A 27,299-nucleotide genomic window follows, 5' to 3' on the forward strand; every position below is an offset into this window, starting at 1 on the left:
AGGGCCCTTGGGCTGACTGCTGTGTGTGTTGGGGGGTCGGGGGGGGCGTCAGGGGGCCTCATACCTCTCCAGTCCACTCACTGGGCATCTAGGCCTGTTTGCTTTGCTTGACCCGTCTCTTTTAACAGACTTGATTTTTTAGAGTTGTGTTAGGTTGGCAGCAGAGGAAAATGCAGAGATCCCATTCCTGGGTGAACACCTGCTCCAGAGCGGGACCTTGGATACCGTCGGTGATACCGTCGGTGAGCCCTACCGACCCATCCTCACTGCCCAGACGCCATGGCCTGCGTAAGGCTCACCCTCGCTGATGGACAGATGGGTTTGAACACATGGACAGTGACATGTGTGCAGCCTTTCAGCATCATATAGACGAATCGCACGCCCCTGAAAGTAGCTCCAGCTACTCACTCCTTTCTCTTCCTAATCCTTCCTTCTCCATGACAAACGCTGATCCTTTACCATTTCCATCTTTTCCAGAATGTTCTATAGTTGTCAGCATATAGCAGGCATGCTTTCTCATTCTGGTTCCTTTCTGCTAGTACTATGTTTCTGTATTTTCTCTGGATTTTCTCATGACTCGACAGCTCGTTTCTGTATTCTCCCATCTGAATGTACCAGTTTGTATGTCCGTTCACCCTCTGAAGGACATCTTGGTTGCTCCCAAGTGTTGGTGTCACCAGTTACGTGTGGGTTTTTGTGTGGCTCTGCTATCAACTCCTTCAGGTAAATACCAAGGAGTGTGATCACTGGGTCACACAGTCAGGGTGTGATCATCTCCTAAAGCAGCTGCGCCGTTTTCCTTCTCTGCCAGCAATGAAGGAGAGTGCTGGTTGCTCCAGATCCTCACCAGAAGTGTATGTTGTCAGTGGTTCTTATGATGGCTATTCTAATACTGGGTCATGAGAGACTCCTTTGCTTACTGACAAAACGTCCTCCCAAGTGCTAAGGGCTTTTGTTTGGTTAAGACAAAGTCTCTTATGTACCCTAGGTTGGTCTGGAACTTGTTCTGACTCAGCCTCCTCAGTGCTGGGCACACAGGTGGACATTACCACATCCTGCCCAAATGCCAGTTTTGACCTTATGAGTAGTCAGACATTAGTTGAGTCCCATCCTTTTGTGAGACATGAAGTGAACAGAAAGGGTCCTTGCCCTCCCTGGAGTACATGATCTCATCAAGGAGATAACATTAATGAAATAACCTACTAATAACTACTTGGTCAAAACCATGGTCAGCCCTAGGAAGGAAAGGCATGGTTACAGTAATGACATGGCTGAGAAACCACAGATGCCAGAGCAGGCCTTTGGAACCCATAGGCGCTCTTCTGTGAGGATCTGATTTGTCCAGAGCAGCCTCAGCTCCCACAGGAGGTACGAGAAGAGAGCAACAGCACTGCTCTTGTTCACTGGGCTCCCGCTCCCCATCCAATCCTCACATGTCCTCTCTGTGGTAATAACCCTTAATGCTGACCTAGATAAGGGAAGTCAGGCTTAGAGAGGTGAAGTTCAGAGGCCTGGGAACCCAGGCTTACATGTGGCTGACCTTGAACTTCAAGGTCATAGGTCTGCAGACAATGCGTGGGTTGTGTGAGTATTCTCAGATATTGCAAGTGCTGCAGGGCCCTGGGGGCTGTGCGGCCCACAGGCTGGGCCCCCTGGTCTAGGTGTGGCAGCCTGGCATGGCCATGGAGGTCGCCACCATCCCTGAGGGAGGGCTGGGCTGTTGGTGCAGGCGACAGAAGTTGAAGGTTAGTTCCTTCCCTTCTAGGGAATTCAGAACCGACCCTTTTGCAGGCTAAGATGAAACTCTTGAGCCCTACCACAGATTTGTATTCCTCTCAGGGTATCCAGAAACACCCCTCCTCTCCTAGAAGCCGCCACAGATAGCACAACAGGAGGCCTGCTGCCTTCTGTGCTTGGGTCTCAAAGGGAGCCACCATTAATGTGACTTGGGCGTGGGGGACTGAGGGCAGGAGTCCTGGTGTCATTCATTCTGCTGAGGGCTCTAGGGTGGTGACCCAGGGGTGGCAGAAACCGTGTGAGGATCCAGCCACCCATGGCCTTGGATATCCCCCCCCTCCATTTCCCTGTGCTACCATTACCATGACTCTCTTCATTCTCTGAGGCAAGGAGACCCAGGCTCAAATGTGGCTGCATGTCTGTCACTAACTTCTGATCGAAGTCCTTCGTGGTGGAAACCCACAGCTCACCTCTTTGTCTTTCATTCCAACTGGGTTTGGAAAGAGTAACAGGGTGGCAGGACCAGGCTCATTCCAAACAAGCTAGACATTCTCTCTCTATGGTATGCCACTCAGGGAGAGCTTGCGTATCTTCACCACTCTTGAGAATATGTGCTAAGATTTATTATATAATCACCTGAGTTATGAAGCAGATGGCTCTGAACATAACATAACCTTTCGCGGATGACTTGGTGTCAACATTATGATTGGACGTCATCAGGCTCTGAGTTTTCTCCCCCTCCCTCCAGTTCATCTATCAGTGTCACTTCTAGAAGCTTTCCCACCCACTCATCCATCACTCTGATGGTTCTAGTGTGCTGAGTTGGTGTAGCACAGTGGATTAGCTTGCATTCAGTGTAGACAAACAGACTGTGGAAGTTACTGTGCCTCGATTACATGATCAGGAATATAGGTACTACAGGTATAGTGAGACCCCCCCCCCCCTACACACCACTTATTTGGTAGTATTGAGGGTTGAACTCAGGGACTCACACTTGCTAGAAAGGTGCTCTACCACTTGAGCCACACAGCCAGCCTCTTTATGCATTGGTTATTTTTACTCTGTGTGTGTGTGTGTGTGTGTGTGTGTGTGTGTGTACATGTGAGCACACAATTACTAGGGCTTGAACTCTGGGCCTGGGTGCTGTCCCTTAACTTCTTTGCTCAAGGCTGAAGATCTACCATTTAAGCCACAGCTCCACTTCTGGACTTTTGGTGGTTAATTGGAGATTAGAGTCTCATGGATTTTCTTGTGAGGGGTGGCTTCGAACCAGGATCCTCATATCTCAACCTCTTGAACAGCTGGGGTTACAGGCATGAGCCACTGACACCTGGCTTTTGCACTGGTTACTTTCAAAGTCTGGTCTTGCTTTATGCCCAAGGCAGCCTGGGATGTTATCTTCCTAATTGTGCTTCCCGATGTCACTAGGGATGATAGTTGCATATCATTGCACATAGCCATTGTGCTTCCCCTATAGCTAGCACATCAGTGCACACTACTGCACTTAGCCATTGGTTGTGATGAAATCTCACACACTTCTTTAGGCTTGGCTTACCTTGAACCTTAATCCCTGGATCTCTACTTCCCAAGTCTCTAGGATTACAGACTGGAATTGCGGTGCCTAGTTGGCAAGAGTACTTGAAAAAATAAAATGGGGATGGTAGGGCAAGCTGTAATCCTAGCACTCTGGAGATTGGGGCATTGAAGATCATGAGTTTGAGGCCAGTCTGGGCTACCTAGTGAGATCCTGTCTCCAAACAAAATTAAAAATTAATCATCTTCATCAACTCCACCACTAATAGCATGTGTGTTACTCAAGGGCCTCTGACTTCAGTGAGCAGTTTGTGGACAAGGACTTGGGCTTAATTGTTTGGGGGGTGCCAGCCACTGTCCCAGCACCTCACTGTGACTGGTTGGGTTTGTGTGAGGCAGTGGGGAGATCTGAAGTGGTCCACTGAACTCTGCTCTGTGCAGAAGAAGCCTGGTGGTATGGGGCTGGGCCCAGCACATGCCTGTGCTGAGTCTAAAGGTGGGTCCACTTTGTGCACCCCGACCTTCTGTATGTGCCCTGAGTTAGAACCTCTGGGAGCCTGGGAGAGAAAGGAAGAGCTGACTAGGCACGGCTTTGTGTATGGATGAGACCATGGGGATGGGAGTGGCTGGGATCCAAAGTGTCTCACTCACCGCAGCTGCGGGAGAGCCCCGGGAGGAAGTTCAGCACCGCGGACAGCTCCTGGGCCAGCGCTCTGGTAGCCCCTGTAATCTCGGGCTTTTGTTGTGTGGCCTCGGGTAGATCACCCAGAGCTAATGGAGGCCTTCCAGCTTTGCTCTTCTGTCTGTTTGCCTGGGGGGTGGCGAGGGCTCTTATTTCCTCCCATATCCCTGTGTCTGTCTGTGGCAAGCACATGAGGAGGCATCTTGCCACCCCAACCCTTCAAGCTACCATTTTCTTCTGAGATAGTCCGAAGCCAAGACTGGCAGGGTCTGGATTTCTCCATGGAAGATGAGAGGACAGTAGGGACATGGTGCTTGGGGAAAGCCAAAGGCCATCTCCCTCTTAGAGAGCTGGTGTCCAGGCACTCAGGGACGCCCAGCCACCTTTCTTGGTGGGTGACTCTGCCATGTCAGCCACAGTTTACAGCTTCTTTCTCCCTGGGGAGCCTCAGACTGCAGTCACTGGGCAAAAGCCTTCCTCTAGCATAGCCTTGCTTCTTCTTGGTGTTATGTCTCTCTGTCTTTCCCTCTCTCTCCCTGTCTCTGTCTCTCTCTCTGGATTGAACTCAGGGGCTCTTGTTCTGCCACTTAAGTCAGATCCCCCCGACCCCCAGCCTTTTTGCTTTTACTTTGTCTTTATTTTTTAAAGACAGTCTTAGTTAACTTTGTCCATAGCTGGCTTTGAACTTAGACCTTCCTGACCTCTGCCTCCTGAATAGCTTGGGTCTCATGTGTATATCCTTGTATCTGTCTAAGTGGGTTGTTGTTTTTTCTTCTCTTTTTTCAAAATCACATTAAATCCTACTTTCCAGCATGGTGTAATAGTGCATTCTTTCAATCCCAGCACTTGGGAAGTAGAGACAGGATTGCAAAGGTCATAGTCAGACTTGAATAGAGTGGACCTGAGGGCAGCCTGGACAATATTGTAAGACCCAATGTACATACATGAAAACTGAACTCAGAGACTTGAGATGGGATGGCTGGGGTGGAGAATGATGGAAGAAGTGACTCTGATCAAGGTGTATCATATACATAAACCGACATGTTAAATTGAAACCCCTGTGTGGGCTGGGATTGCGGCTTGGCGGTAGAGTGCTTGCCTAGCATGCATGAAGCTCTGAGTTAGATTCCTCAGCACCACATATATAGAAAAGGCCAGAAGTAGTGCACTGTGGCTCAAGAGGTAGAGTGCTAGCCTTGAGCAAAAAGAAGCCAGGGGACAGCACCCAGGCCCTGAGTCCCAAGCCCCAGGACTGGCAAAACAACAACAAATTGAAACCCCTGTGTACAACTATCTGGAAAAAAACCCAATAAAAATGTATGATCAAACAAAACAGAAAACTCAAGCTGCGCCCCCCACTCCAGGCCCACCTGGTCCGAATGAAGGAGAACCCAGGATCTGCCTCTGAGTCTAGATGGACTTAGCTGAAACGTTACTCAAAATATTCTCAACCCACACGGCTTCAGACCTGCTCAGCAGAGAGCCGTGCCTGAGGGGCTGTAGGACTGGGTGCTCCGGTTCCAGGCCACCAGCCCACACTGAGGGGGTGTCAGCAGTGACCCCATGCAAGGCCTGCTGAGTCAGAAGTGGACCCATCTACCACTCACGTGACAGCATTTTACTAAAAACCAATTTGCCAAAAGGCAATTTGCAGAATGGCCAATTTGTCAAATTGACTGCAACGTTTAACGGTGCGGTGTGGGTCAGCTGTCTGGTGTGTTGTTATCACAGCGTTTGGAGGACTGTTCCATTTGTCTCTGTCTCAGCTGCTGGTATTCAGACTGTGCCAAACCTGCCCCCAGCCTCTGGCTGCAGTTGCTAGGGGCCAGGCCAGGGAGCCCAGCCACCCGTAAAAGGCCCGAGGGAAGATAAATGGAAGAACCACACAACAAACGAAAAGCAGATTTCTTCCTTTCTTCCCTCTCTCCTTACCTCCCTACCTCCTTCCTTCCTTTCTTTCTTTCTTGGACGTGAGTCTTGAACTCTGGGCCTGGGCTCTGTCCCTGAGTTCTTTGTGCTCAAGGCTAGCACTCTACCACTTTGAGCCAGAGCACCACTTCTGGTTTTCTCGTGGTTAATTAGAGATAAGAGTCTCAACTTTTCCTGCCTGGACTGACTTTGAACCCGGATCCTCAGATCTTAGCCTCCTGAGTGTCTAGGATTATAGACGTGAGCCACCAGTGCCTGGCTGAAAAGCAAAAGTCTAATGCCTACATAGAGAAGAACGCACCAAGAAGGGTACAGCTGTCTGAATTTTTACACCTTTGAATGCATGCCCCTAAACAGCACCAGGCCAACGACTAAGGCATCAAGAACCCCCAGAAACCTTCATCCTCCCTGCAGCTACCCACTCATTCCCCTCAAGGGAGCCTGAATCCTGACTCACAACAGTTCTACCTGCTTTTGTCTGGGTACCCAGGGCCCATGTAGTTCTCAATCATCACAGCCTAATAGGAAGGAGGTATGATTACATGGGGGCATTCGGACTCAAAGGGGCAAAGTAACCTCCCGAGGTCACCCAGGCAGCCCATGCTCTACTCTGGGCCTTGGAGTCAAAGCAAACGTTTCCTGGCTACAGCTCACATTCTTCCCTCTAGGTCTCTTGGCTCTTCCTCCTGTATCTCTTCCTGCCATGCATGTGTGGGCTAGTAACCTCTGAAGTCTCTGACCCTAAGTACTTACAGGTGTCAAGACCAGTGCAGGTGCTGGTCTTGTTTCTCCATAGCATCCCTGCCCAGAACTGAATGGAACCCCAAGAGCCCCCATGGACAGAGTTCAGTGCACCGTGGTTGGGGAATACGGCCTTGCCCTGGCCCTCAATGAAGAGGGCCCATACCACCCCCACCTTCCCCGCTGTCCCCATTGCCTGGTACCCCATTGTATTCTTGTGCTGAGGCTGAGACTTGGCCTGCCACCTACAGGCTGTCAGCAGACAAAGGCACAGAGTTCTGTTCCCTGTGTGTCTCTTAACAGAGTGGGACCCCAGCTTCGGGGCTTGCTTTTTTCTTTTCAGGGACAAAGTCAGCTTTGAAGGAGGGCTGCTTCATGGGGGAGGGACTCTAATGTGGGTCTCTCATTTGTGGAAAATGATGCTCCTTGTCGCCAGTGCACAGTCCGGTTCAAGGAAATGTCACCCAGGCTGGTCTCCTGGCGCAGCCATCAGGGCTGCTTAATGTCTTTCCTAATGGCTTTCTGCAGCATTGCCTCAGGTGGGCCATGGAGGGCTGGAGGCTTCGAGGCCAGCAGAGAAGGAGGCGTCAGTGCTGATGGGTGTTTAGGAATCACGAGCGTTGAGAGGGTCAGGGTTCAATCTGCCAAGTCTGCGGAGGGAGGTGATTTCCAGCCCCCACCCCCCCAGGAGCTTCGACGTCAGGGGGTTCCTGTGACAATGTGGGCTGGACAGTAGCTTCGGTTTGGTTTGGTTTTTAGATCCCAGGACCTGACAGAACATGTTTGAGCTTTGCTTCTGTGGGTTCTGGGAGGTGGGGACAAGAGAGGGGACAGGAGCGGTTTCAGGGTCACAGAGTTGGATGGCTCAGCAGCTGGTAATGGTAGTTTGAAAACTTCTCAACGATCCAGTCATCACCTTCTGGGTGCCAGTCTCTCCTTCCAAGCTTCTGTTGCCCAAGGAGGCAGCAAATTGGCACAGGACTTGTTTGGGCCAGCTCCTGTCCCCTCGGAGGCACCCTTGGGGCGAGAGGGGACATAGCCACGGGCTCCCTCTGGCCTGCTGCTGGCAGAGAGAGTGGGAGGAAAGGGCAGGAGGGGTGCAGGGTTGTCCAGGAGACTTGTGGCTCAGAGGACAAAGGCTGGGAAGCGGAGTTTCAGGGCCTGTTCTGGGTTTTGTCAAGTGGGAGGATGGGGTGACATCACAGGAAGTGGAGATGGGGGGTGGGGCCCGTTGTCCCTCTGACATGGCACCCTAGACTCCATGGCCCCTTTGTCCTTGCCCGTGTCTAAGCTTGACTTCTGGAGGACATGCAATACTGGCTGCCATTGGGGGCTGCCTCCTGTGGGAGCACCTGGGTGGGCACAGACCCACTCTGCTTTGAAGTTGGGGTCCACGGCAGCATGTCAGCTCCATGTCAGCAACTACTCTAAGAACCACCTTGAAGATGAATTGGAGCCTGCCTCTGGCTTGGATCTGGTGTCTGTGGCAGGTGCTGCCCACACAACGATGATCTGGGTCCCATGTCTTCCCATAGGTTGGGAGGGTGGGCGGGGCCGGGCAGTGGAAGACTTTGTTCCTCTTGGAGGTGGCCGAGCAAGTGCTAGGAAGGCAGAGCTGAGTCTGGGCTAGGCCTGGGACTCCCTGCTGGGCCCTGCTAATCCATTTAGAGGCTGGGCTGCAGCAGAGACTCTCAGGTTAGAGTGTGAATGAGATTAGCAGCAATAACATGGGGTCCTGGCCCTGGGCCCCCAGCCCTGGGGGGGGGGTGCACGAGGGGCATAGGAGCAGGGTACTTAGGACAGTACCCAAGTTGTGGAGGGCTTGGCTGTCCCTTGTCTGTAGGGAGAGGAGGTTGGCAGGAGTCCCAGGATGCTCTACACCCAATGGAGAAGCTGTTGGCAATGCTGACTTCCTCACAGCTCTTGGCTTTGGTGGATGGGGGTTCAGGCTAGGCAAGGCAGGGGTCCTATTCAGTACCTCACATCCCCAGGAGTGAACTCTCCCCTGGGCGGTCCCAGGACAGTCACTCACCTGCCTCAGTGGTGCCCAACCCCCCTTCTGGGGCCCCACCCCAGGCTGTACTGGCAGAATTCAGGGAGGAAAGAAGTAGGGTCAGTGTAACATCATCCACGGTCTTAAGTCCTAGTTCATTGCTTCCCTCACTCTTCATGGTCTTCATCCTGTGCTCTTCAGCCCTGCTGGAAGAACGGGTACACGAAGCCTCAGGGCATAGATCATGTGCAGTGTGTGGAGCTATCATCTGCTCCAAGCCCTGCCTTCTTCTCTCAGCACGTGGCCTTGTTTTGGTCAGAAAATTGCAGAGATTGAGGCAGGAGAATCATATAAGGATCCTCTGGCGTTGAATTCAGTTAAAAATAACTGAGTGTCTGGGATGCAAAGTGTGCAAGGCCCCCAGAACAAAGGGGGGCAAAAGAGATTGCCTTTGGGAATTGTGATCTGGAGCAGAAGATAGATATTACACTCAGCAAACCTGTGTTTCATTGTGCTCCTACATTGGTGCTAACATGGAAAATGGGTTTCTAGGACCTGTTGGAAAGGGAGCAGTTAGAGATTAGGAGAGGTGTCTGCTGAATGAGATGGGAGGGTGAATAGGAGTTTACTGGGTGGCAAAGGAAGGAAGTAGAGTTCAGGCAGAGTTAACCGAGAGTGCAAAGGCCCCGTGTCGAGTGTTCTGTAACTGGAAGGGTGTCATAGGTAGAGTTCCACTCTCCATCCCACTCCGCAGAAGAGGAAACTGAGTCATGAGAGGGTGAGGAAACTGAGTCACGAGAGGGTGACTTGCTCAAGACAACATGACACAAGTGGCTTGCTGAGTTCAGGTCTCTTCTGTGACATAGTGTGGCATGGTCCTTACTCTTTTCACTCCTGTCTGCCCAGGACTCAGCATCCTTCACCTTCCTCCAGACAGGACAAGTGCTTCTGAGTTTGCTCTCTGGACACCTCACGTTCCGGGTTGTCCTTTCTGCCCTGACATAACCCGAGCCCTTCTCCTCACTTGAGGGCTTGTGACAAGTCATCATGGGGGAAGCGGAGGATGAAAACGACTGAAGTTTAGGGAAGAGAGAGGTGGGTGAGGGTGGAGAAAGGCCAGCTTTGAAAGGTGCAGTTGGTGCTCTGGGAGTTTCTGTGCAGACCAGCAGCAAACGAAGACAGGCGACTTAATTCCAGTCAGGGTTGGCAAAGAGTAGACAAGAATGAACCCCACAGGAAGCGGACAGGAAGACAGCCTGTTGGGTGCTTATGTTGAGGCTGTGCTTATGTCCTGGGCAGGCTTCTGGCGCCCCCTGGTGGGCAACCGAGAAGCAACCGAGAAGCCATAGAGGAAGGAAGGACAACAGCCAAGTGTTTGCTATTTTATGCCTTTTTTTTATTATAAACAGGGCTCTTCAGCCAGTGGCTGGGAAATGACAGAAGTAGGAATTCAACTAAATCCTTCTCCCTGCAAATTCAGGGTCTTACCACCATGTACTTTGCTAGTGCAGGTACCTGAAACTTCTAAGGCCTGGCTGGTTTTCCTGGTTGGGGAGGGGGAGAGTGGGAAGAGCTGGCTGTTCTGGGGTTGCAAACTGTTTCTTTTAATCACTTAAACTAGGAGAGAGAAAAATTTCCTGTTCTGGGCTGTGAGTGAGGTCAGTTCCCACCCACCCAGGACTCTTATCTTACCCAGTGGCCTTTGGTGTCCCAACCTGCCTGCCTGCCTGCCTGAGGGGTCTTGTCTTTCCTTGGTAACCATTGGCACCCCAGAGCAACATCTGCAGGGCCATTCCAATACACCCCTCTGCTCTACTGCAATGGCTTTCCGCCATACCCATTGTGCCGAGTTCTGTCAGGCTTCACCCAGCCCCAACCACGCTGGGCCTCTTCTCTCCCTCTCCCTTTCCTCTGTTACCCACTTGGTTCCTAGTGTGAGGACTTATGCAATTGCTTTTCCTGACTTAAACTTTCGTACAATGCTATAATAAGCAACAAACACTTGAAACCCATTTATTATAAGAATCTAATTATTGATTAGACCACACTGTCCTTTTTTTTTTTTTCCCATAAAGGCTTCTGGGGAAATTCTTGCCTCATCCGAGCTATACTTCTGAGACATGGATCCTTTGAAACTATATGTGTCTGCTAGATGCTGCTAACTGGCCAGTTCCCCCCTTGCTGGCTTGCAGAGGGCTCAGGGGGCTCAGGACCTTGCTTTGCCCGGATGGCCAGGTGTGGTCATGTGGCCCACAGGTTCTGAGCACCCGCCATTGATTTTTCTTTCCTTTATCCCATTTCCCCCTCCTGCTCTGTTGCTGTTTCATAAATCCCCGCAAGCCAGCTTAAAGCCTTTATGAAACAAGTCGGGTCTTAATCGATAGACTAATCAATACAAATAAAAATCCTTCCTGGCAGGGTTGTGGTGAGGATTAAGTAGAATAATGGATGTGAGTGGTACCCAGAATTCCCTATAAGGCTCAGCCGGAGGGTGGATGCTGGCTGGGGCTGGCATGATTCCCCCTGGGGGGCCTGTTCCCTGTTTACAGCCCCCCCCATTCTCCTGAATACTCACCCTCCCTTGTTCCCCAGTGACAGGCTTTCCCCTCTCCCTGCTGTTCTGTGGTGGCCCCGTCCTCTCAGATGGTAATATCACCACCTTCTCACACCTCTTCCCAGGGTAGGAAGAGCCAAGTACCTGGCATTATTTGTGTCTGAGTCTGTTCAAGCCTGTAATATAAGACAGGTAGGGTCTTGTCCCATTGATCAAAGATGCATTGGATTCATAAGCTGACATGTTGAATTGAAATGCTTTTGTACGACTACTTACAAATAATTTTTAAAGTTTACATAAACAGACTGGATGCTGGTGGCTCACGCCTGTAGTCCTAGCTACTCAGGAGGCTGAGATCTGAGGATCGTGGTTCAAAGCCAGCTCTGGCAAAAAAGGCCATGAGACTCTTATCCCCAATTAACCATTAAAAAAAAATCTGGAAGTAGAGCTGTGGCTCAAATGGTAGAGCACTAGTCTTGAGTACAAAAGCTCAGGGATGGAGCCCTAGGCCCAGAGTTTAGACTACAGGACTGGGAAAAAAAAATTACATACATAGAAACAAACAAGAAAAAAAAGAAACAAACAAGAAGCCTTATTTCTCACCTTACTTTTTTTTTTTTGCCAGTCCTGGGGCTTGAACTCAGGGTCTGAGCACTGTCCCTGGCTTCTTTTTGCTCCAGGCTAGCCCTCTACCACTTGAGCCACAGCGCCACTTCTGGACGCTTTCTATGTATGTGCTGAGGAAGCGAACCCAGGGCTTCATGTATAAAAGACAAACACTTTACCACTAGACCATATTCCCAGCCCTATTTCTCACCCTACTGAGCATGGGAATTGTGTGCTGAAGGTGCTAGGAGAGTTGGGGTGTGGAGAGGATTCGCTTTCCAATCTTGACATGTCCAATGGTCAACCCTCTTCGTTTTAGCGGGGAGCTGATTCTATACATGGGGCTTTCCTCAGAAGGCCACTCGCGGGCTAACACTGTTTCGTGGTGACTAGGCTTCTGCACAGGAATCCAGGGAGGGCACACCCATTGGGACCAGGGCACATGACTCGGAGTGGTCCGCAAGGGGCGCGCGTTGTGGTGGGAGTGGCTTAGAAACCTTCTGGTCCAGATTCATGCATTTGACAAGTGAGGATGCCAAGACACCAAAGCCGATGTGAGGAGGTCAAGTCTCTAGTACTGTGGTCACTGGAGGACGTCTGTCTGGTCTCAGCTCACCACTCCTTCCTCAGAAGCTCTCAGGCATCCTCATTTCCTGCAGTCATCATCTTGAATGCTGGATAAGCAAGCACTCCTCCTTTGGTCATCTGTGGCTTATAACTGATCACTTCAAAACTCACTGGCTTCAGAGTGGGAGGCTTTGGCTCTGTAGGAGAGTGCCGGCTGAGCTTGCACAAGGCCCTGGATTCTATCTGTAGCACCCCCAAACTAAAACAAAATCATGATGGCTTAAAGGAACAGTAGGCATCCGCTCAGCTCGTAAGGGCAGCCAGGTGGTTGTGGTGGAGGGATTTTGATGTAGCTACAGTGGAGGAGCCAGCTGGGGCCACAGGACCTTCAGGCTGGACGGGGAGGACACGATTCCACTGTCCACTCCTGTCGCTGGCCAGCGGGGCTAGACAGGGCTGCGCGGACTCTGGTGGGACTGGTCACAGCTTGCTGGGTTTCTCCTTTCAGCTGTAGCTCTCTGCCTGGAGGAGAGGCAGCCAGCCTCATAATTCATGCACTTAACCCTCCGTCCACCCATCCCTCCATCAATCCATCTCTCCATCAATCCATCTCTCCACCAATGCTCACTGCGAAAGCCTTGTGCAGTGTCCCAGGTGGGGCACTCTGGAAGCACCCTCCTCCTGACCGGTATCCTCTCTTCCGCTTTGTTCTCTCAGGGACCTAAGTGAGAATGCCATCCAGGCGATCCCCAGAAAGGCTTTCCGGGGAGCTACTGACCTCAAAAATCTGTGAGTACAAGCATGGGAAAGGAGCAGGGGACAAGGGCCTGGGGCCACCCCGGCAGCCTCCAAGGGCCTAGTTCCTTGGGTTGTGTGGTCCTGGCTACCAAGGAGCCAGACTGAGTTCTGAGATGGTGGGGTAGGTGCCTGCACAGTCCTCTGGAACATTCTGGAGAGCACAGTACAGCTCTCTCAGGTTCAGTTCTGTGTGACCACTCAAGCCACAGAGCAAGGGACAAGGCTGAAGTGGCATGATCTGTGGGGATACCAGGCCATGCTCTCTTGTCCAGTGCTCCCCAGTGCCTTGGCTCACCTCTGATTAGGAACTGGGTTTGAATCGCTTATAGGCACGTTGCATAAGCTGCCACAAATAATGAACTTCACAGAGTCTGCCTATTTCCCATAAGCATGTTCTGGGGTTTAAATGAGATAGGGCAAAAAAAAAAGTATACATTTTTGTCAAGTGCTATTTAATGTAATGGATTATTATTACTATCATTATTATTTAAATTTATTTTGATCCAAACTTATCTCCCCAAGGTCCAAGGACTGTGAGCATAGCAAGTGCCTCGAATGCTTGTCCCACACCCCTTCCCATGCCTGAGGCAGGCATCGGTAATCGATGGCCACATTTTTGTCCATAGAGCTCACACTCTGAAAGCAGCACTCCAGGAAGCCAGTACTAACCAATCGTGCTTGACACTTAGGGGAAATCTGCCTGCCATGGCTCCAGTGTTACTCTTCGTTTTTCAGCTGCCAGCACCCCAAAAGTATGAGGGAAGGGTTGCCTGTTTCCCAGGGTACATGCCAGTGTAGGAACAAGAATCTAACTTTTGGCAGGCACTAGTGGCTCATGCCTGTAATCCTAGCTACTCAGGAGGCTGAGATTTGAGAATCTGAGGATTTGAGGATCGTGGTACCAGGCTGGCCAGGGCAGGAAAGTCTCTGGGACTCATCTCTAATCAACCACCAGACAAGGAGAAGTGGAGCTGTGGCTCAAAGTGGTAGAGTGCTAGCCTTGAGCAGAAAAGCTTAGGGACAGCTCCCAGGCTCTGAGTTCAAGTGCCACCACTCACCCCCTCTTCCTTCTACCAAACACACACACACACACACACACACACACACACACACACACAACTTTTATTTATAGTACTTTTACTGAACATAAGCAATTCAGCTTTTTATTAATGTTTACTATTTGGATGGATATGTGGACATGACAAATGATTGGAGTCACACCTCATTTTTTTTTAAATGATGGAGTGCTCTATCTAAATGCTCAGACACCCCTGCACTGGGCAGTGTACCCCTCATCTACAACCCTTCCCCCTCCCTTTGTTTTACAGACAGCTGGACAAGAACCAGATTAGCTGTATCGAGGAAGGGGCCTTCAGGGCCCTGCGGGGGCTGGAGGTGTTGTAAGTAAAACCAGGGGGTTTTGGGGGGATGTGAGGAGCCCAGTAGGTGCAGGCATGTCTGAGCACGCCTGCAGCTACAGACGGGGTGCAGGAGCCCTGGGGACCAGGACGACACAGCCTCCAGGGTCACCTTGGCAACTGCACGCTGATGGGTTTAACTGCTTAGGATGAAGTCCTGCGTTGCAATGTCCAACAGCGAGGCTGGATGCCAGACCCTTCGTGACATTTCCTCTGAGTAGCCAGGCCTGGGCCCAGGGTGCATGAGTTCATGAGCGACTTGCTCCCCCTGCCCCATCTCTGTCCTTCAGGACCTAAGAGCAGCGAGTGCCCAGTTGGCTGTCCAAGCTCATGGCTTTCCCTGTCTGTCTGGCAGTGGTGTGTGGTGTGTGTGTGTGTGTTGTGTCTGTGTCTTGTGCCCTTTTGGTGTCACCCCTCCATGCCCAACCCAAGACCTAACCTCCCCCTGGAGGACCCTCTTCATGCACCATGGTACCTGGTGTGAGGCCCTCTCTGTTCTTTTTTTTTTTTTTTTTTGGCCAGTCCTGGGCCTTGGACTCAGGGCCTGAGCACTGTCCCTGGCTTCCTTTTGCTCAAGGCTAGCACTCTGCCACTTGAGCCACAGCGCCACTTCTGGCCGTTTTCTGTATATGTGGTGCTGGGGAATCGAACCCAGGGCCTCATGTATAGGAGGCAAGCTCTCTTGCCACTAGGCCATATCCCCAGCCCCCCCTCTCTGTTCCTGATAGTAGCCCTGCCTCAGGCCTCTGTCCTGCTGCTGCGCAGGTGCTAAATGGCTGCGCTTCCTCCCTCTCAGGACCCTGAACAACAACAACATCACCACCATTCCCGTGTCCAGCTTCAACCACATGCCCAAGCTCCGCACCTTGTGAGTGTGTCAGGGGCCTCTGGGCAGCACTGGCCCCGTGGGGGTGAATGCCCAGGGGTGGGGTGGATGGAGGGAGGTGAGGGCTTTGGCACCTGGGATGCGGCGTCCTTCTCCTCAGCCCAGAAAGAGTGGGGAGATTCAGGCAGGGGGGTTCTGTGTGAGCTGGGTGAGGTGAATTCCCACGAAGGGGACACCCTGAGCCTCCTGGGGGGTGGGGAAGGAAGGGGAGCGGTGGGGCTTCCCATTACTGTGGGTTGCTTTCATATTGAGGCTGAGCTGCACCACTGACAGATGTAGATGGGGTGCCGGTGCTCTGGGGCTGGGTGGCCTGGGCAGGCAGGAGGAGGTCACTGTTGGGCCAAGGTGGGGTCCAGGTGGGTGGTGAGCTCCTGTCATCCTGCAGCCGCCTGCACTCCAACCACCTGTTCTGCGACTGCCACCTGGCCTGGCTCTCCCAGTGGCTAAGACAGAGGCCAACCATTGGACTCTTCACCCAGTGCTCGGGGCCCGCCAGCCTGCGTGGCCTCAACGTAGCCGAGGTCCAGAAGAGTGAGTTCAGCTGCTCAGGTGGGTGCCCCACTGGGGGTCCTCAACCAACTGCTCATAGCGTGTGTGTGTGTGTGTGTGTGTGTGTGTGTGTGTGTGTGTATGCAGGTACTGGGGCTTGAATTCAGAGCCTGGACACTGTCCCTTTTGCTCTTTTGCTCAAGGCTAACACTCTACCACTTGAGCCACAGCTCCACTTCTGGTTTTTACTGGTTAATTGGAGATAAGAGTCTCCTGGACTTTCCTGCTCCAGCTGGCTTTCAACCACGATCCTCTGATCGCCACTCCCTACACAGCTGGAAGTAGGGCTGTGAGCCACCGGCTTTGCCCACAGCCTCTTGTCCTGCCCGTTGCTGCTTCTGTGCTCACCACACATCCATATGTTCTCTCTTCTGATCACCCCCATCCAATCTCTCACCTCTGTTCTCACTGTACCGTTCTATCTCCCTCCTGCCTCCTCTCCTTTCCCTTTCCTGTCACCCTCCTTGCTTCCTCTATACACAGTCTGTCCCCTTCTGACATCTTCCCTCTTCCCCCTTCCCCCAGCCTCTTCCCTCCCCACTCCTCACCTCTCCCGGTGCCTCCTCCTCTCTCCAGCGCCTCACCCCTCCCACCTCGTTAGGCTGCTGCACTGGGCCGTCTGCCGTGGGTTCTGGGGAGCTAGACTCCTGCGCCGGGGCCTTTCCTCTTCCACATGGGGCCCTGAGCTGGGCTTCATACTGCAGACAGAAAGGTCTGAAGGAGGCCACACACGAGCGGCCCCCAGCACTCTTGTGAGAGCCTGAGGTGCCTTCAACCTGTGCCAGGCCCCAGGGGAGCCTGGAGCTTCCACCAGGATTCTAGGCCAGGATTTCCTAGTGCACACCTTGCACACCAACACACACCTGACGGGCCTGCTGGGTGCCAGGTGCCCACAGAGTTCCATCAATGTCTGCCCCTTGGCGAGCCCCTCTGGTTCACCCCTCCCACGCCCCTGCCCATCGCTGGAGCTGGGGAGGGAGGTGCTGATACGACCTACCTTGCTGCTTCTGCAGGCCAGGGCGAGGCAGGGCGGGTGCCCACCTGCACCCTCTCCTCCGGCTCCTGCCCAGCCATGTGCACCTGTAGCAATGGCATCGTGGACTGTCGCGGCAAAGGCCTCACTGCCATCCCTGCCAACCTGCCTGAGACCATGACGGAGATGTGAGTTCGGGGCTTGGCAGGCACCGGGCCACCTGCCCCAGGCTGCTCCACCTCCCCTGACCCAGGACCCTCATTGACAAGTGGAGGAGATGCTTGCTAGGGGCTGGGAGACTTGGGGAAGAGGGACTTCCACAGAGGTCCATCTGTGCAGCCCAGCCTCCGCTAGTATGGGTGTCTCAACATTAGCATCTTGGGCCCCTTTTAGTCCTGAGAGCTGGGGAGATGGAACTCATATCAGAGGTGCCTGTCTACCTCTCAGACTTCAGTTTCTGGGAGACAGAGAGAGGGGAACAGAGCAGGGCTCAGAGGGACTTGTGTTTGACTGGTGAGCCCGACAAACCCGAGGCAGGCCAGGTGACCTGGGCCCTTGTGCCATTTCTCTGCCCCCACGTTCTCTGCAGCCGTCTGGAGCTCAATGGGATCAAGTCCATCCCCCCAGGAGCCTTCTCTCCCTACAGAAAGCTGCGCAGGATGTGAGTCCCTTCCGGGAGAGCCATGTGACATGCAGGGGCCTGGGGTGGCCTTCCAGCTTCTGGAGCTGTGTTCTGAGGCGGGGGCCTCCATGGTGCAATTGCCTTGTGGCTGGGTGGGGAGGCCTGGAAGGGGCCTGGCTTGTCACCCTCCCATGTCAGCTTGAGCAGTCATGGGAGCCATTAGAGAGGTAAAGGGGAGATAGGGCAACCCTGCTGGGAAATTATGGCCCAGGCCATGGGGTTTTCCACTGCATGGGGAAGTGGCCCCTGCTTTTCTTCTTTTGAATAACCTCATGCCCCGCCCCCAGCTAGGATATAGAGGGGAGCAGATGGGCTGTGTGGGGCTGGAGGATTCAGCTCCCCTCTCTCGCTTCCCTTGCAGAGACCTGAGCAACAACCAGATAGCCGAGATCGCGCCTGATGCCTTCCAGGGCCTCCGCTCCTTGAATTCACTGTGAGTCGTAGGGCTGCCATGCCCAGTGCCCCTGCCTTGTGGTGTATCTTCCACAGAGTGAGAGAATCAAGGACTAAGTGCCCGAAACCTAGGCAGGGCCGTTGCCATGACAACTGAGATGCGCTCGCTGCCATGGTAGGGATGTTCTCAGCATTCTTAGGGGCTGTCATCTTGGCTCTGTAGAACCTTCCCCAGTCACCTATAGGGAAAAGGCCACCAGGTCCAGAGATGACACCTGCCACCCCTTATTATTTTTATCCCAAATGAGCTGGTGGTAAGGAGACAGTGCTTCCCTCCACCTCTGGTGAAGGTGCTTGCACTCTAGGTTTGCCAGGCCCCTCACTCCCTGAGCTCACACCACACTTGGTCTAGCCAGGACACCCTGTGGGAAGGAGCCATGTGTGTCTTTTAGGAAAAGGTGTTTCCAGCTACCCTGATCTGTGACCACATATACTAGAGGCCTGGCAAGTAGAACAGAGTGCCCCCTACACACACACACACACACACACACACACACACACACACACACACACACCACCTTTGGGACTACAGCAAGCCACCAGCTCCTCTGCCTTCTACATAAGACTTCTTCTCTTGGAGTAGAGTTTAAGGTACACAATGAGACCAGCTATGAATGATGCCCGTGAAATTCAGCAGTGTACCACCTACATAGCTGTTCACAGCCTGATCGCGAATCTCTATCATTGGCTGAGAAGATCCAACCCTAGAGGTGGCCGGCCAGAATGTATTCACATCTTCCTTCAAGATGTGAAAACGATTTTCTTCCCTTGGATTGTGCCAGTCTGAAGGGATAAGGGGAGGGGATAATAACACATTTATGTATGTTTCTGTCACTCTTAAGTGCCTGGTCACAGCCACCTCCTGAGGCACAGGAATCTGCATCGTGGGAGTATGTCAACAAAGCCCAGCATCTATGTCCATCTACGTCAGCCCTGACCTTGTTTCCCTGCCTCAGCTCCTGCTTCCTCCTCTACTTTATCCTTGACGCAGGAATGGGAGTCTGATCATCACTCAAAGGCTTCATAAAAGCCAAGCTACTGTATCATTTGTTTACACCACACTAACCTTGTTGGCCTTTGGACCACTCCATATGAGCCAATGTGGGTCCTACCTGGGACCTTTGCTCCTGATAGGCCTTTTTCCAGAACAAATCTTGAAGCCACGCGTGAAGAAACAGCATGCAGGATGTTTACTACAACTGATCAGGACTGATTAGAATACACTCCTCCTCCCCCCTTGATGTTTTCACTGTCTGCTGGAACCCATTCCTTGCACTATTTTTTTTTAATATTTGCTATTTTTTTCTAATTATGCACAGAATTCTTTCATGCTCAGCACAGAAAAATTGCAAATACTAAAGTGTGTGTGTGTGTGTGTGTGTCTGTGCAATCTGCCGTTCTATTTTTCCCCCTATAAATTCTCTGACAATATTGATCATGTCTGTGGGATTTTCTCTTCCTTTTTTGGATCCTGGACCAGATTAATTTCCCATCAAGCTCCCTAGAAGGGCCATCTGCAGGCTTCTGTGGGGTTCCTGTGCAAGGGGCAGGACCCTTCTGCAGCTGTCCTCCAGCCTAGGGCCAGGCCGCTTTCCTGAAGACACGTTAGTGCCACCTGCTGGCAAGAACCTGTAACAAGAACAGGGCTAGGATGCGGTCTCTGGATAGCCTGGAGGGGTCCCTGTGTGGTGGGCTCTCCAGGTGGGCTGCTCTCTGACCCTTTCTTTCTGCCATCTTTTCTCCAGGGTCCTCTATGGGAACAAGATCACAGACCTGCCGCGCGGTGTGTTTGGAGGCCTGTACACCTTACAACTCCTGTAAGGACCGGTCCCACAAGGTCTTTGGGTGGGACCTTCATTCCTCTGCTCCCCCTCTTCTTTTCAGTATCTTTGGGGTACAACACTCACTTGAGCCAGGAAGATAGGCCAAAAAAGCTGTGCTAAAAGGCCCTAGAACTTTTCAGAGGCCTAACTGGGAGGTGGAGGCAGGCTTAGGGCTATTCACAGGATGCCAAAGCCCAAAAGTTCTCAAGGTTCAGCCTATAATCCTGGGGCACCCAGCATGGCTGGGTACAGGGATGTCTCCTGCAGGGAGTCACCCCGGCCAGCTCAAGCATTCTCCTTTAGGACCAGGAACCACCTATTCGAAACGCTCCTGCCTAGCCCCTGGGGACTGAGAAAGAGGATCCCCCTAGAACTGCTTTTGGGAGGGTGACCTGGACCCCCCTGTGCTCCTAGAATCTCAGTGACACCTCTCGCCATTCCTCGAGAGGAAAAAGCGGGCAGACTCTCTGTGTGGAGGAGTGACTTGTTCCATGGGCTTCTCCCTGAGATCATCTGAGCACACAAGGCCAAGGTGCCAGGATGTGTGAGGGGGGTCCTGTCCCCGCCTCTCTCCCTCAGCTCCCAACCCTGGCTCTGCCTACAGGCTCCTGAATGCCAACAAGATCAACTGCATCCGGCCTGACGCCTTCCAGGACCTGCAGAACCTCTCACTCCTCTCCCTGTATGACAACAAGATTCAGAGTCTCGCCAAGGGCACCTTCACCTCCCTGCGAGCCATCCAGACCCTGTGAGACACCCCCCACCCCCGCCTTCCTCTTCCGGCTCCCTCCCTCCCTCCCTTCCTGTGGTGGGACCTTGGGCAAGTTAACTTGCTTCTCTGGGTCTCCTTTTTTATTTACCCAGGCAGTGAGGACATCTTAGAATTGTCATGAATTTAAAGGGAATGTTTGTACAGGGTTTTGTTCATTGAAAGTGCTTCTTAAATGCTAGTTATGGTTAATAACGATGACGATGTTACTAATGTAGCTCGTTGATTGCTTCTAAGACATCACATCCCTCATAAACAGCTCTGAAATTGGGATGTCTGCTGGAATGGATGGCACAGCTCATTGATAGCATCTAGCTTGTTCTTCAGAGCTCACAAAATAATATGTATCTTGCCACTGATGATGGCAAATCAGATGTAATACAGTAATAACACTGGTAATGTAAATAAAAAGCTAGGGAGTAACAAATCTAGTAATTTGTTAGAATTCTTTATTATTGAAAATTGCAAGCATATTCAAAGTAGTAAAGTGAGTCCCCAGATAACCATGCCCAGCTTTGCCTTTCAGTCTTGTTCTATTTCTGCCTCCCCCTCTTCTATGCCACTCAGTGTGTGTGTGTGTGTGTGTGTGTGTGTGTGTGTGTGTGACTGTGACTACTGGATCTTGAATTCAGGACTTAGGTGCTGTCTGTTAGCTGGAGATAAGAATCTCATGGACTTTTTTGCCTGGACTGGCTTCCAACTGTGATCCTCAGATCTCAGCCTCCTAGGTAGCTAGGATTACAAGTCATCTGTACACCTTAGGATTACAAGGCATCTGGCCCTTCACTTAGAATTCTGAAGTAAATCCCAGACATCATTTGTATCTATTCACACTTTATCCATATCTCTAATAGGCAAGGATTCTTTAACAACACCAGTGGGAACTTGGGGCATAGCTCAGTGGTAGAGCTCTTGCCCAGCATGCATGAGGCCCCGGGTGGGTTCCATCTCTAGCACTGCAAGGCAAACAAACAACAACAGCAACAAAAATCTGCAAGATTACTATGGCTAAAAGCTTAAAAATTAATTCCTTGCTCTCATCAAATATTTAGTGTTTGAACTTCAATGTGTCTCATATGTGCTATACACTTTTATACTCTGTTGGCATCAAGATTTAATAAGCCCTCTGCATTGACTGGCTAATACTAGTTGATGTGTCCCTTGGGTTACTTTTTTTTATCTCTAGGTGTGTATTTCGGTCCATGTGTTCAGGCAGTTCATGATAGTGTAGGGATATGTGGTGGACAGGAGAGGGGGTGGAGGAGAGAAAGAGAGAGACAGAGAGAGGAAGGGAGGGGGGAGAGAGGGAGAAGGAGAAGGAGAGGGAAAAGGCAAGGGAGGAGAGGCCTAGGACAAGATATCACACTAGTGATCTACTTCCCCCAGCTAGGCTCCACTGCCTCAGTCTCCACCTTCTCCCTAAATAGCACCACCAGCCGGAGATGTAGTGTTATAGCATATGAACATAGTCTGGGGAACATTTCAAACCAGAGTAAGGCGTCCTCTCCATCTCCTTCTGTGCTAGTCATTTACTCGTTAAAGACATTGTGACATTGACTGTAGAGTTTTCCACAGCCTGCATTTGGTCCTCTGGCTTCCTTATGTCTTTAACAGATTAAAAATTGGACCCAGGAGCTTGAGTTTAGGTTCAGGTTCAATTTGGCAAGTGGATTCGGTAGTTAGAGTTGTAGACTTTCATCAGGAGGGATGGTGGAAGTTGCCCTTTTTGTAATGGAAATAGCCATTGAAACCAGGCATAGTGGCACATGTCTGTAATCTTGGCTACTTAGGAGGTAGAGGCAGGAAGAATCGTAAGTTCCAGATTAACTCTAAGCAGTGTGTGAGGTTAACTGTGAGTTCCTAAGAAATGAAACAAAACAAAAAACAAAGCAGCCTTATTAGCTGGGTACAGTGGTATTTGTCTGTAGTTCCAGCTTCTCAGGAGTCTGAGGCTAGTGGCTCACTAGGAAATAGGAGTTCAAAGCCAGCCAACGCAACATAGCAACACACACACACACACACACACACACACACACACACACACACACACCCTCAGCTTTATAGATATAACTTACATGAAGCTTACCTGTTGTAAATGAGTAACTCAGTGACTTTTAGTAAATTCACGGAGCTCTTCAACTACCACTACAACACAATTATAGACTATTTCTGTCCCTCGTCCCCCAAATCCCTTGTGCCAGTTTGCAATCAGCCCCCATTCTCCGCTCAGCCTGGAGCAAACCACTCATCCACTTTCTGCTGTGCGCCTTGCCTTCTCTGGCAATCCACACAATGGAATCACCCGACATGCTGTCCTTTGTGACTGCCTTCTTTCATCAGGGTTTGAGTTCCATCGTACTGCGGCACGGTTTGGGAGCATGTGGCAGTTCTAGTTTTAGAGTTTTGCGGAGCCTCCACAATGATTTCCATAGCGGCTGCACTTACTGACATTTCTACTGCCAGTGTATGCAGGCCTCCCTCCCCCCTCCCCCCGCCCCCCCCCCCCCCCCCCGCATCCTCACCAGTACTTGTTCATTTCCTTCATAATAGCTGTCGTGGCTGGAGTGAGATGGAATTGCAGTGTTGTTTATTTGTGGGTTTGGGGTTTTTTTTTTGAGGCAGGGCTTTTCTGTGTATCCCAGACTCATTTCAAACTCCTGCCCCTAATTCCTGAACGGTGAAGTCACAGGTGTCGGCCACCAGGCCCATCCCTTGATGCAGTTTTAGTTTGCATTTCCTGCCATAGTTTAGATCACTGACAGGCAGTGCGAGGAGCCAGCATCCACCTCCTCCCCGTGCATACTGATAGCTTAACGTGGGAATGAGGGCTGGGCTGGATGCAGAGGAGCAGGCGTGGCCTGGCTCACCTGGCAGAGTTGACAGGAGCCAGGGCTTAGGCATGAATCAGGGAGAAGGCTGGCAAGGAGAGCCTCTGACCAGTGTCCTAAGCAGGACCAAAAGTCAGATCCCATGGAAAGCCGTGGGTCTGGATTGAGCTGAGCAGATGCTGAGGGTTCAGATTCAGCCGGGAGAGCTCTGCCACTCCTACCAGGGAGTGGGATGGGGCCATCAGTCAGATGCCTGATGGCATGTCCCTCAGATGGAGAAGCTGACGCCTGCTGTGCCCCCATGTTTTGTGGAAAAGCATCAGGTCAGGTGCAGGCCTGGGGCAAGAATACCCCCCCCCCCCGCCCGGTGCCTCGGCTTGAGACAGCTCTGAGCAGGGCATGCTCGTGGATAGTGTCCCACACGCAGGGGGACAGGCCAGCTGCTGGCCTGTCAGAGCTGTTGGGGTGGTCAGGGAACCACCATGTAGTCACACGCAGCCACTGAGTGTTAGCTGCTCCCAACACCACCACCACATCATGGTGGGGGACACAAGAGTGACCTCAGTTTTCCTGTGTCAAAAGACCACCTATGAATTGCTCAAGGAGAGGTAGCCCAGAAATGGTGACTCCCTGTGCAGCTCCAGCCTTGCCACCTGAACCTGTTTCCTCTCCCAGATGATGGCTATGGCTGCCCAGGTCTGCAGGGGAGGAAGAACCAAGGTCTAGGGCTGCTGGGGAGCCCCAAAGGCCACCCCCGGTGTCCTGCCACTGCTCCCCTCATCCTCCCGGAGGCAGCACTGGTGCTCTTTCCAGACTCTGGGTCCTTCCTTTCTCCATTCATGCTTACGGAATGTCCAGGGCTTGGCAGTAGGGATTGGAGGCCAGCTCGGCAGGAAGTTCTATCTTTCCTCTAAGAAGTCCCAAGCCCCAAAGGTCTTTTGCTGATGTGATGTCATGGAAGGTGTCTCCATGGGTGGCAGAGTGTGTACCCTGGTTGTCAGCCGCCCCCTGGTCCCCCAGGGCCAGCCCCAGGTCTCAGCCCTAGGTGGCCACAGGTGCACTGTGCCAGTCTCTAGTGGCTAAGCTGCTCCCTTCCGACAGGCACCTGGCCCAGAACCCTTTCATCTGTGACTGTAACCTCAAGTGGCTGGCGGACTTCCTGCGCACCAACCCCATCGAGACGAGCGGGGCCCGCTGTGCCAGCCCCCGGCGCCTTGCCAACAAGCGCATTGGGCAGATCAAGAGCAAGAAGTTCCGGTGCTCAGGTAGAGGCTGTCTGCCTACCATTTCCAGGGTGGCTCCAATGAGAGTGTCCCTGGACACTTTAGAGCCTCGCTGACCAGTGGGAATGACTGTCTGTCCCACCCTTCATTTTACTACAGTCTTACTGAGGGCCAGAGGGAGGGCCAGTCCCTCTGCTTCCAGGCCGACTCTGAATGTCCTGCAGGACATTCAGGAGACCTGGGGTCTTGCACTGAGATGGAGACTTCCCCACACCTTGGAGTGATATGTCCTCAGCATGGGTGGTTTACATGGTTTCTGGTGGGGGACAGTGTGGGTTGGACTTCCAAGCCTGGATCTGATACTGGGGCCCGATGCCGCCCTTGCCCAATGCCCTTCTTTCAGGTTGACACAGTGTCTGCCTGTACCATCCCAAGTGGGAGGCTTACTGGGATGTGCTGCTACCCAGTGCTGGGCAGGGAGCACAAGTGTTCTGTGAAGCCTTCTGTATGCAGGGCAGATGGACTGTGACATGGGAGGGGAGACAGGGATGAGTCCTGAGGCCCCTACATTGTGTGTATCTGTTTCTCTCCCCAGCCAAAGAACAGTACTTCATCCCAGGTAGGAGACTGAGAGGACCCAGGCCAGCCAGGGGTGGGGGATGATGGCAGTGGGTGGCCTGGCTGAAGACTTTGGGAGACTCTGGGTTCACCACAGCTGCCTGGAGACTGTCCTGGCCCTTAGCCTAGCCTTCCTCTCGCCACAGGCACCGAAGATTACCACCTGAACAGCGAGTGCAGCAGCGATGTCTCCTGTCCCCACAAGTGCCGCTGCGAGGCCAGTGTGGTGGAATGCTCCAGCCTGAAGCTGTCCAAGATCCCTGAGCGTGTCCCCCAGTCCACGGCCGAGCTGTGAGGCCCTCTGCCTGCCCGCCCCACCCCAGAGCCCACTGGCCCTCTCCTCAAGCTTGCCTTGCTCTGGGCCAGCACTGTTTGGGGACATAGGAGACACTCATGTGTGCTAGCTGCTGCCTCTGGCAGAACACAGCCCTCACCCCTGCGGCTCTGTGTCTGCCTCCGCAGCTCTCCAAAAAGTCCCTGAACCAGGGGTGGCGTTCCTTGCTGACATTTTGGTCTTCTGTAAGGGACATGATTCCATTAGCCAAGGTTGAAGCTTGTGATGTCCTTGATTGTTCTTCTTTATCTAAAAATATGAATTATGCTGGGTGTCGTGTGCGAGAGTGTAACCCTAGCATTTGGAAGGCTGAGATTGGGGGATGGCCAGTACCAGGCCAACCTGGCCCACATAGCAAGACCCTAACTCAAAAATCAAGCAAAGAATGTGTACATATACTTATATGTCTATACAGAGACCCTTGCGTGCATGTCAGTTATATGTATGCAAGTTTGCATGGCATTTTTTTTTTTTTTGCCAGTCCTGAGGCTTGGTCTCAAGGCCTGAGCACTGTCCCTGGCTTCTTTTTGCTCAAGGCTAGCACTCTGCCACTTGAGCCACAGCGCCACTTCTGGCCGTTTTCTGTATATGTGGTGCTGGTGAATTGAACCCAGGGCCTCATGTATATGAGGCAAGCATTCTTGCTACTAGGCCATATCCCCAGCCCTGCATGGCATTTTTAAATGTTAAAAATATCCTCTTCAAGCTAGGTGCTGGTGGCTCACTCCTATAATCCTAGCTACTCAGGAGGCTGAGATCAAGGATTGCAGTTCAAAACCAGCCCAGGCAGGAAAGTCCATGAGACTCTCATCTCCAATTAACCACCAGAAAACTGGAAGTAGAGCTGTGGCTCAAGTGGTAGAGCACTAACTTTGAACAAAAAGAGCTCAGGGACAGCACCCAGGCTCTGAGTTCAAGCCCAATGACCACCAACAAAAAAATATTCTCTTCACACCCCCAGGTGTGGTTCAAATGGGAGAGCATTAGCTGTGAACAAAAAAACCAAAGGAGAGTATGAGACTCTGAGTTCAAGCTGCAGTACTGGCACATGTGTGCGTGCGTGTGTGCACCCCCCACCCCGAGCCTTGCTGAAGAACTCCCCCCTGGAGCTCCCTCTGTTTGAACCCCATAGTCTCAATGGGAAGGTGTTTTCACTTCCACCTTTCATTGGCCTCTCTTCTCTTCCGTGCCTCTTCTAGGCGGTTGAACAACAATGACATCTCCATCCTGGAGGCCACAGGGATGTTCAAGAAACTTACCCACCTGAAGAAAATGTGAGTTGCTAGGTGGTGCATGGGAGGATGCTTGTCAGGATGCTAGACCAAGATGGAGAGGAAAAAGCTGGGACAGGAGGCTCCTCCTGGGGGCATGAGAGGTTCCCATGCATGCTGGTGGCGGGTGTGGGAAGGGAGGGGGGCTTCTTCATACAGGTGATCAGAATACCCGCCCCCGGGCTGGGGATATAGCCTAGCGGCAAGAGTGCCTGCCTCCGATACAGGAGGCCCTAGGTTCGATTCCCCAGCACCACATATACAGAAAACGGCCAGAAGCGGCGCTGTGGCAAGCCAGGGACAGTGCTCAGGCCCTGAGTCCAAGGCCCAGG

At 52.2% G+C, this 27,299-nt stretch overlaps 1 protein-coding gene across 1 annotated transcript in view; it reads left to right on the plus strand.

Moving 5' to 3' along the window:
- Window positions 1–27,299, plus strand: part of Slit1 (slit guidance ligand 1) — a 147,183-nt gene that overhangs the window by 84,841 nt on the left and 35,043 nt on the right. The window contains exons 5-17 of the mRNA XM_048338575.1: window positions 13,060–13,131; window positions 14,469–14,540; window positions 15,355–15,426; window positions 15,830–15,993; window positions 17,007–17,154; window positions 17,556–17,627; window positions 18,010–18,081; window positions 19,847–19,918; window positions 20,529–20,672; window positions 24,623–24,786; window positions 25,340–25,363; window positions 25,509–25,653; window positions 26,896–26,970. Of these exons, the coding sequence (XP_048194532.1) occupies window positions 13,060–13,131; window positions 14,469–14,540; window positions 15,355–15,426; window positions 15,830–15,993; window positions 17,007–17,154; window positions 17,556–17,627; window positions 18,010–18,081; window positions 19,847–19,918; window positions 20,529–20,672; window positions 24,623–24,786; window positions 25,340–25,363; window positions 25,509–25,653; window positions 26,896–26,970 (1,296 nt within the window). The remainder of the gene's footprint in view (window positions 1–13,059; window positions 13,132–14,468; window positions 14,541–15,354; window positions 15,427–15,829; window positions 15,994–17,006; window positions 17,155–17,555; window positions 17,628–18,009; window positions 18,082–19,846; window positions 19,919–20,528; window positions 20,673–24,622; window positions 24,787–25,339; window positions 25,364–25,508; window positions 25,654–26,895; window positions 26,971–27,299) is intronic.

This window comes from Perognathus longimembris, chromosome 2, assembly GCF_023159225.1.
Source record: "Perognathus longimembris pacificus isolate PPM17 chromosome 2, ASM2315922v1, whole genome shotgun sequence".
In the NCBI taxonomy this organism is placed as follows: Eukaryota; Metazoa; Chordata; class Mammalia; order Rodentia; family Heteromyidae; genus Perognathus; species Perognathus longimembris.